This window comes from Vombatus ursinus, unplaced genomic scaffold (assembly GCF_900497805.2).
Source record: "Vombatus ursinus unplaced genomic scaffold, bare-nosed wombat genome assembly UNPS02011591.1, whole genome shotgun sequence".
In the NCBI taxonomy this organism is placed as follows: domain Eukaryota; kingdom Metazoa; phylum Chordata; class Mammalia; order Diprotodontia; family Vombatidae; genus Vombatus; species Vombatus ursinus.
Window position 1 is genome coordinate 2062744 of NW_020951369.1, and position 11212 is coordinate 2073955.

General features: G+C 34.2%; 1 protein-coding gene across 1 annotated transcript in view; it reads right to left on the bottom strand.

The window, feature by feature from the left end:
* The window catches only part of GABRA5 (gamma-aminobutyric acid type A receptor alpha5 subunit), a 106015-nt gene that overhangs the window by 1980 nt on the left and 92823 nt on the right, over positions 1–11212 (bottom strand). The window contains exons 7-8 of the mRNA XM_027856640.1: positions 6203–6355; positions 533–744 (exon numbers count right to left, since the gene is read on the bottom strand). Of these exons, the coding sequence (XP_027712441.1) occupies positions 533–744; positions 6203–6355 (365 nt within the window). The remainder of the gene's footprint in view (positions 1–532; positions 745–6202; positions 6356–11212) is intronic.

An 11212-nucleotide genomic window follows, 5' to 3' on the forward strand; every position in this document is an offset into this window, starting at 1 on the left:
ACATGCAATATGCTGATACTCACTAGGATGTCCTCCATGTCCCTCACTAAGTTACTGTGTGTATATACACATACATATACCTCTGTCTCTATTTCCATCTCCATCTCTGTCTCGGTGTCTCTATCTCTGTGTCTCTGTCTCAATCTGTCTCTGTCTCTGTCTCCTTCTCTCTCTGTCTCTGTGTCTCTGTCTCTCCCTATGTCTCTCTGCCTCTCTCTCTGCCTCTCTCTCTGTCTCTGTCTCTTTCTCTGTCTCTGTCTCTCTCTCTCTCTCTCTCTCTCTCTCTCTCTCTCTGTGTCTCTCTCTCCTCTACCTTACTTTTGAGGCCTATTTAATTCTTAAATCTTCCCTAACAAGTGAACCCTGATCTGATATGAGTAGTCATAAAGGGTCAAATGATCCAAAAGCAGAAGGGAGGAGAAATAGTGGACCTGAATAATCTCTATGGTCAATCAATCTCTAAATCATTCAGATCCAGCAGGAGATAAAACACACATTCTTAGCATGGAAAAGGAAAAATCAAAATAAGCACCTTGTTTTTGGCTGCTTCCTGAGCTTTTTTGCCATCCCATGCCCAGCCTCTCTTTGTAAAATAGTTCACTGTCGCAAATTCAATCAATGCAGAAAACACAAAGGCATAGCACACAGCTATGAACCAGTCCATTGCTGTTGCATAAGCAACTTTGGGCAGAGAGTTTCGGGCACTGATGCTCAAGGTTGTCATTGTCAGCACTGTAGTTACTCCTTTGGTTGGAAATACCAGGCAACGAAGATGAGAGGAAAGGAAACAGATTAGTATCAGCACCTTGAGCCCTCTGGAGAAAAACATAAAATCCAACTACTATTAAATAAATCAAAGAATGAATTAATATGATCCATGTCCCTTAGTGGCTGTGGAACCATCTTTATCTTTTCTTAGTGCTATATTAAGCTTAGAGGATGATAACAACTTTAAAAGATTATCATCAATGCAACATACATACAACAGAAAAAGGTTAGTTGTCCCTATGTAAAGTGGGGATTAATGGTCAGTATAAAAACACAGGTGCATTTTATTTTTAAATATCTTAAATCCTACTTAAATCTGCATATTTATGAGGCAAAGTTAGAAAGAAGAGATTGATTGAACTTAGGCTTTCATCTGCCCTGGCCCTTCATTTTTCCAAAATTAGAATGCTAATCTGTCATAAGGTTGCATTAATATTTATTTCTTAAGTTCAGAATAAAATAAATTTTAAAAATTAGTCTGTAAAAGGTGATGCTTGGCATTCCTCTCTGGCTTTGGAGGAGAATAGGTATTCAACTGTAGAGACACTATGCCGCCTACTGACAGGTGTTATTTCTCAGGTTTTTAGATTATATGAAATTAGATAGTATCCTATTCAATGGCTTTTTGAAGGGTACAGGTGTTGCTGTTGACCATGAAGACTACAACTTCTCCCTGAAATAACCCTTGCCTTATATATTTTTCTCTTTATGGTCCCCCTAAATCCAATTAAATAGGAGAATCTGGAAGGTATATGGAAGAGAAAGGAGCATGTGGCGTGAACTTTCCAAAACAAGGAGGAGAAAATGTCCCATGCCACCAGAACAAAGAGGATCCTAATAACCACAACCAATAATATTCAACCCCTATAAGATAAAACACACAAGAAAAATGCTTAGACACTCACTCATCTTTACAAATTTCTTGAAAGGTGAAAATGAACTAGAACCTCAGAGTCAAGAAAACAGAGATACCTAGTCAGAAAGAAGACTTCCTTGTTCCTAGACAACGATCCCTGTTGCCATAGCATGGAAGGATAACCATGTATTAAACTATATTCATTTATTTGACTTTGAAGCATTGTATGAAGCTGTTGAAATGCAATATATGTTAATATTTAATATCCTGTAATATACAGAATGAGATGGGACTTTTAAAAAGTTGATACATTGCCAAGGTGTGTCAAATGATGCATCTTAGGTTCTCATTTCAGTATTTCATTAATTTTGGTGATGAATATTTAAAATAGACATTAGCATTTTAGAGTGGAAAGGAGCTTTAAAGAACATGTAGTCCAAGAACTTCAGTTTACAAATGAAAAAAATCAATGCCCAGAGTAGAAAGGGACTTACCTAAATCTCCCTAAGCTAGTTTGTGGCAGAACTCGGCCTAGACTCAAAGTATTGATTTCACATTCATTGAATTTTTTCCTTTTCCTGAACCATCTTATTTCTCATTTATGAACTATGTTTATTTGGGCAAGGGGACAGGTATCAATTTGAAGGTACAATTCTTCAAATTTTGTTGTGGTTGTTGTGTTGATTACTCATTTCTTTTTTTTTAATTTTTTAGGAAATTTGGGTTAAATGACTTGCCCAGGGTCACACAGCTAGAAAGTGTCAAGTGTTTGTTCTGAGGCCGGATTTGAACTCAGGTCCTCCTGACTTCAGGGCCAGTGCTCTATCCACTATGCTACCTAGCTGCCCCAATTAATCATTTCTGACTCTTCATGACCCCATTTGGGGTTTTCTTGGCAAAGACACTGAAGTGGTTTGCCATTTCCTTCTCCACAAAAATTAGATAGCAATTAAAAATAATGCCTTACTGTTGCTAGTTCCTTTCCATGTTAATTAAGAGATTAGATTTCCAACTTCCTCAAACCTACAGAACATAGCTAAAAAATCAGTATATAACATAGTGATGGAACATAATAATCACTTAATAAATGTTTATTGGATTTAATTTGTTGCTGTCTCAAAAATAAATGGAAAAGATCTCTGAGATCTTCAAATAACTTTCACAAAACTCTAGCACATAAGTCTATCCACTTCTAGATGTCTCTAACTACCTATGTAATCTTGGATGAGTTATTTAACTTCTCTAAGCTTAAAGTTTCTCATCTATAAAATAAGAAGGTTGAATAGATGACATTTAAGATCCCTTTTAAGAGAAGCTAAGTGGTATAGAGGATAGAGTGCTGGGCCTGAAGTCAAGAAGACTCATCTTCCTGAGTTCAAATCTGGCCTAAAACACTTACTACTATATGATCCTGGGCAAGTCACTTAACCCTGTTTGCTTCAATTCCTCATCTGTAAAATGAGCTGGAGATGGAAATGGCAAACCATTCCAGTATCTTTGCCAAGAAAACCCCAAATGGGATCATGAGGAGTTATATACAACTGAAAAATTTTTTTAAAAAAAGCACTAAATCTATGATCCTATGATTTTCCATGAAAAAAATTCCTGACAAATTGGATCAATTGGTATTCTATTCTACAGAATAGTAAAAACAACAAATTAAATACAGAATGGGAGATTACTAGTGGGAAGAATAATGACAAGAATTAGACTAGTTAATTTTCAGTCTCAGAGGAGCCCATAAAAAATAAAAGCATATACAAAATTGTGCTGCATATTATGCCGTAATAGAATAGTGAATGTCTGTAACGATAACCTTGAGTCAATCAGAAAAAAGTTCGACTATGTTTAATTATGTTCAGTATCCTCTTTTTAAACATGTATGAATATTTAGAAAGATTTCCAATCAAGTTTCTTTTAAAAGGGGGGGAAATGACACTCTTAAGAGTTATACTTCAGTTAACTGTTTAATTTTCTCCATCTGTATTTTTTGTAGTTGCATAAAATTATTTCTTGGATTTTTTCTTTCGGTTTACTAATTCCTATAGAGTCTCTTCCTTTGATTGTTCTAGGTCCAGGTGGATATGAGAAACTGGAAGGTTGTCCAGGGAAACTCCAATCATTTCAGGGATTTGCCTGAGGGTTCAAAGTGAATCTAGAACACTACTATGGGAGGGACCTTATACTTATCACCTTACATTTTCCATTCCCCAAGAATTCTGGATAAGTAGGGTGTATGTTGTATTGTATTAAAATCCTATAATAACATTTTTTTCTTGAACAGGTCAAATCTAGATCCTCAATTTCCCAAAAATTACCTGACACAGTATATATCTAAAGAATATATACTGCGCAGAAATATATATATCTATATAGATATATATAGATATATATATACCTTGTTAAGACATCCAGGTTGAAATTGAAGATTTATCATAAACAAAATTCACTTTAAAATTTCCCAAATTTGTGTATTTCATTACTGTTACATTCTATTTGCTCTTCCATACTCTTAACCAAATGCTATAAAGAAATATTTTTCACCTTAAAACATTCTTCTAATTATGGTTATCCCTTCCACATCATAACTTTTACCACAGAGGTTTAGATATATCTTGGGTTGGCATAAGAAATTAAATGGGAATTATGGGGGAGTTTGTGTAAGCTGCAGATGATATGCAAAGGCTTATACACAACACAGAGCCTACGACCAAATTAAAACTTACCCCATAAAAGAAAAAAAAATTCAGACTTCTCTGGTACAAAGGGAGGGCCAAAAATTTGATAAGGATTTTCCAGACTGTGTGGATATTGTGCCCCTAAACCCAATGATGTGGAAAGAATAACTGTAATAGTTCTAGAAAATTAGAATCATTGGTGTCTTAGAGTTTGAAATGTATATTCCACTAGTATAACCTCCCAAACACAGAGGTAATCCTTACCACAAGCATTTTGATTCTACTAACAAAACAGAAATGCAACATGGTATAGTCAATATATTGTTTATCTTGAAGGAAGAAAGACCTAATTGGGTTCACATCCAGTCCTTGACGTGTTATGACTACACTCATGAGCTAGCCACCTAATTTCTCAATGCCTCTGGCAACTTTCTAAGAATTTGTAATAGATTATTATTAGGGGAGGGTCTAGTAAGACATATTATATCATATTATGCTAGTTATATAATATTGTATTATATTGACATATTATATATATGTATACATGTGGATAGGTGTAGTTTTACACAAATCTACGTAAAGCTTTCATTGTAAGAATTAATATAGGCATATTTGTATGTGTTTTATATCTGTATCATTCATGGTGGTGGTGATGGTGGTGGGGGTGTGTGTGTGTGTGTGTGTGTGTGTGTGTGTGTGTGTGTGACCAACTTAAAACTATAGTTCTTTTTTAAAGATAACGTTCTGGCAAAGATAAAAATGAGAACTTCTATTAACTTACTTTTTTAACCTTAATGATTGTATATGTTAATAGTTTACTAAGATAAAATGTAGCTATCATCATTATGGGAGGAGAAAGTGAGGCTGGTGACTTTGCACAGCCCTCCCTCACTCAAATCTAATTTGATTGCAAGCTATCTCATTGTCTCCCTGATGTCATGGTCCTCTTCAAGAACTTAGGACAAACCACACAATCATCAGTATAAAATGACAAGGTGGCTGTCTATCAGAAGTAATGAAATTTGACAATTGAAACCAATATAAATTCATTAATCATCCATTATGAAAAGAGATTTATTACATTGAAAATAATGATAAATGAACTCTAGTTAATAAAAGAGGACCAAAATTTAAGTTAATGTTTAGAGATGATCTAAAAACTACATCATTTTTAGTATCCTCCACCTCTTTTTTTCCACTCTGCTACCTTCATTGCAGAAGTGGTTTAAAGGCTGGATGATTATTTTTTATCTATTTCCTAGCCCATGGAAATCATCACATAGAAGCCATACTCCTGTGGTTGTCTTCTCATATAGATACAGACATTAATGATGGTATACTGCAAATTATGCAATTGTACTTAGGTTGATGATCCCAAAACAGATACAGCTTGCCCTTGGGATAGTGGGTAAAGATTTTCCAGCACAGCAGAACTAGTCAGGGTATCTCAAGGCTCAAGTCCATTTGTACAGACTCTCCTCATCGATGGAAAGATTGATTACTTGATATCCCACTCCTCATAGGTAATGAGGAAGAATCTTATGCAAATGGACTTCTGTCTTTGGATGTACCAGGCCTTGCTGAAGTAACACTGAAATGCTAAACATATTCTAAAGAAAATAATTTTGAACTGAATATGTTATCACACACGCAATAAAGGACACTAAATTTCCCTATTATAACAAACTCCATATTTGCCTCATTCTTATTTCTTTGGCCATTAACTAACTGGAGGAAATCTTTGATAGAGAAAAATCCCAAGAGAAGGAAATGTGTGCATGCCTGATTAAGAATGCAATATAAAACCTGTGAAAATTTAGATGAGGGAAGATGTGTAAGAAATAACCAGTCAAGGAAATGCTGCCCAGTACCTTACAAAAACACAGTTATGTAAACTTACCAAAAACAGTTCTAGCAGGGACTGATTCTCTGTTCAGCCAAAATGATACCTGGGATAAGATCACTGTCATTATGCAGGGAAGGTAAGTCTGAATGACAAAGTAACCAATCTTTCTTTTCAAATGAAAATGTGCTGTCATTATTGTGTATTCACCTAAAAAAGAAATAAAATAAACACGTCACCAGAAATTAGTAAATCCCTTATGGAGAATTCTGGAAACTTTAGAAAGCATATAATTTCTTCAGCTGGAGTATTAGTGCAGATGACAATGGAGGTATTCATAAGAGCTATTAATGAGCAAAGTTCATTTCATAGCTTTTCAGTTTCATATTAAACATTTTTAAAGGAGAGTGGGGAAAAGGAGGCACATCACAAAAAGTTTAGAGGACAATGAAAGGTTATATAAAATTTCACAACTGTGAATAACAGAAAAATTCATAGCCAGAAGAGTTTATAAAAGACAGAATAGATAACTTCGATTACATAAGAGTCTTTTGTAATAGTGAATAGATTGAGGTCCTCAGAATGAGAAATACCTAATTATGTGACTCTAGGCAAAGCGGTTAACCTCTCAGTGCCCTCAGCAACTCTCTAAAACTATAAATTTCAGGACTTTCAGATCAGTATTGATTGGCAGGGGAGAGGAAGGGCCTGGATTTCCTCACAGGAATTTTTCTACACTAACTCAGTCACAGGTTGGTACTAGAGAAAATTAAATAAAAATATTTTGCCAATATAAGATTGTTGCTACTATAATTAGAAAATTATATTTTAATGTTTTCCATTTTAATATTAATATTTTAAACTATATGTAATTATAAAAATGTAGGGGAAATCTTACATAGTTGATAAAAATCTGACATCTAAGTGGTAAAGGATATAAATAAATGGTTTTCAAAAGAGGAAATAAAAACAATAAACAGCCAACTAATAAAATATTTAATGTTAATGATCATCACAGAAATATAGATTGATAAAGATGGGAACTTTTTTTGATGTCTTGAGGGCTTTCAGAAAATAAGCACAGAACTATTAAATAATCAGATCAGTCTTAAAAAACAAATTGGTATTATATAAGAAAAGACTAAATTATTCACATCTTTTGACCAGAGATTCTTATACTAGACTTAAATTCTAGGTCAGAGATTCTATACTTATATGCATACACATATGTGTTTAAGCATGTATATGTATATATACATATGTATATAGACAAATATCTATATATAATAAATATGCCATTCATTGCTGAGTATAATACATGCATGTGTGGATGTGTTTATATATGTATGTGTATACACATGTGTATGTGTGTGTGAGGGACCCTTTTGGAAGGCTGGTGAAGCCTTATCAGAATAATGTTTTAAATGCATAAAATATATAGGATTACAAAGGAAACCAGTTATATTGAAAAAAAACTTATCAATTTTTTTAAGTTGACAAAACTTTAAGAACTAGTACTCTATGGAGTTTAATGACAGTAAGAAAAGACAAATTGTTTACACAAATTACTTATATCAGTATTATTTAAAATAACAATAAGCAGGAAGAAATGGTTTAATGTTTGCAGAATAGCTAAATAAATTTATGTATAAAATAATGACATATTATATGGCATATTATTGTGACATAGGCAATGAGGAAAATGAAGAAAATAGGAGACAGAAATAGAGGAAGACTTGAATGAAATGATGTAGACTGTAGAAAACACAACCATAAGAACAATATACACAAAGGCTCCAACAACACATATAAAAACAGCATTACAGGGCAATAAAATTCATGTCATATACATTGGATAATGTTGATACTAAACTATTTAAGTTAAAACATTCATCCTTTCTGTTTCTTGGCACATAATAAGTGCTAATAAATGCTTGTTGAATTCCAAAGGACCAGTAATGAAAAATGCTATCCACCTCCAGATGATGAAACCTGAATGCAAGTTGAGGCATACTTTTTTTACTTTATTTTTATTGGCTTTTTTTGTCTGTTTTCTTTTGCAACATGGCTAGTATAGAAATATGTTTTGTACGACCTCACACTTACAATCAGTATCAAATTGCTTGAATTCTCAAGGAGTTGATGACAGACAAAAAGGAGGGACAAAATTTGGAACTGAAAAATTTTGAAACTTAATGTTTAAAGATTTACATGTAATTGGGAAGCATTTAACAAAGTAAATAAAATGCATTAAAATAAATGCTTCTTGATTGGCTCACTGTTACTATTGATATATTACAAAAGTAGAAAATGACATGTATTTTCAGTCACAATCACTCAACTAGGTAGGTTTGTTTAATTGTGGGAATATACTGGAGTGGATTTTTCTTTAAGTGTTTTTCTTTTTGAGTATTTATTGGAAAGTGTTAGTTTTATCCAAACAACATTTATTCATTGAAAAAAAAATAGAAAAGAGTTAGTTAGAGGAGGGAGGAGAATAAATGGAATTTCTTAGAACATATTTCCCAAGAGACCCTGATTACCAGCTTCTGGAGAGCTTGATGAAGACCACCAAATCCATTGCTGAATGAGGTTTTCTCTGAGTAAAATCGGATTTCTGCTTTTTACTAATCCCTGGTTATAATCTGCGTCTTGCTCTCTGAGCCATCCAGCCTACAATCAGAATACAGACTGCCCAGATGTAGCTCAGTGCATCACACAAAACTGATGTATATGAATGTTACTTCTTTTATTAGCCTAAATCCAAAGACAAGAAACTGAATTTGGGTCTAAGGGTGATAAGCACAAAAACTGAGTGCAAATTTCCAAGGATCCTACCTAAAATTCCAGTATTCTTCCCTAAGGTGGAAGAAGAGAAGAGGAAGAAAACAGAAGCAAAAACAGTCTTCAAGAGGAGAGATTCCTTATTTTCAGTGGGGGTGGGGATTTGTTTCCTCCCTCTTCTGCTTCTAGTAAAGTTTCCTTGGAGATGCACCAACATCTTCTCTGGATCTTCTTTGTTTTGTGGGATGCAAGAGGTGAACTGCCATTCATTGCTGACAATAATGCTGTCCTCATGGTGAACTGGTAAGGAATGGGATTCATGGATACTTAAGTGATGGTGGGTGAAATCATTTATACTTAGCTGAAGAGGTTCAATTTTCATATTTGTTGCAACTTTACCAGAGTACCGGGAAGGTGTGTGTTTTAGTACTGGAATTGTGGAGGGGTGATGGCCAAAGAAAGAATGAGACACATAATAGAAAGGTAGGGAAGCCAGTATGTATTTTTCTGGAGATATTTTCAATTAGGAACTGATGTGAGTGAAGACCAGTTATATGAATGTCTTGGAAAGATGTGTGTGCTCTAACACCATTCACAAATGGATTTTTAATAAAAGGAAGTGATGAAAATGTTTGGTCAAGTGAGACAGTGGGGCTTAGTGGAAAAGGCCATGGATTCAGAGCCTGAGGACTTGAATTTTAATATTAACTGTGTAACTTATTATAATTATGTCCTCAAGTTAATCATTTAACTCATCTGAGCCTCAGTTCCTGATTTGTGAAATAAAGCATTTGGATTAGACGTTATCTAACGTCTCTTTCAACTTTAGATTCCTAAAGGTTTTGTTTTTGTTTTTGTTTTTTTCCTGGGGTGGGGGGAGGGAAGAGGAAGAAAATTTTTCTCATTTTTTTTTCCCCGATTGCTTTGATATCGTAGTCACAGATGCATTACTTTAATTAGCAAATACAGTATACCCTCTCTGCTGGGCACGTTGATCTACAGTATTGTAGTCAATGAGATCTTGATTGTGTCCTTGTGCTGACAACATCACAGAATCTTTGAATCCTGTAGTTCAGCCCCCTCAGATTAATGACAAGAAAGGTAAGACCCAGAAAGATAATGTGTTAAAGGTAGGATTTGAGGATGAGTCTTCCTAATTCTAGGGTCAACACTCTATCCATTATGTCATGCTGCCCAAAAGTATCCATTTCAGATCCCTTCTTTGCCAATAATCACCTATGTAACCTTGGATAAGTCACTTAAACTCCTAAAGTCTCTTCCACTTTAAAATCACTTCTCCTTCACCTGAAATCCCTCTCTGATGTTTTATAATAGAAACTGCTTAGTTACTTAAATTCAATTTTGAAGGCAGTATTAAAACAGTGACATGCCTTGCTTCAAATCCCACAATGAGGAGAGCCATACCTGACACCCTTATCCCCTAATTCAAAACTCAGTCCCTTTCCCAGGACGCTGTGCTCTCACTTTTCCAATACATTTGAGAGAAAAAAAATTTAGTAAAAGATCAATCTGGTTAAACTTGATAAAAAAAAAGTTATATAGGTACAGGTTGTGAAGTTATGTGATTTTATAGGAGAGATATAGGGTCATACATAGGGTTGGGAGTAGAAAGAGTAAAAGATAATGAAAAGTGTGTGTTTGGGAGATGGGGTAATGCACTTGATATAGTATAACTAATATTGAGAAGTGATGTAAAACACCAAGTTGCTAATTGATAGAAGGGGCTAATATTATCTCGCTATTTAAAAAAAATAGTTACTTTTTATTTCATGGTTATTTCACTTCCTCATTTCTGATGAAAATATATTTCCTTCTTTTCTCTCACCTTCAAGCTAATATCCTCCTCAAATAATGAAACTGCTACTATAGGTTTACTTACATTTCCCTCAACTACCTAATAAGCAAGTGTTTTCTTGTTAGTAGGTGACTTACAAACTGGAAAGGAAAGTGTTATTTTATCCATGGACACAAAGGGAGCATACACATATTGGTCATTCACCTTTAAAAATCAAGCCTCTGTTCTAAACATAGGACTTTCTCCATCTTCCGGTTCCCTTTCTCTTCCCCTTCTCCTTTCAAAGTAGAACAGTGGAAATATAATAATAATAACAATAATAGGGGATATGGCCTGAATCTGTGACTTCATTGATATAGGGAATGCCCAGGTAAGGAAAATCTCTCTACCAGAGCAGATTGGCAGCTTTCCTTGAATAAATAAATAAATAAATAAATAAATAAATAAATAAATAAATAAATAAATAA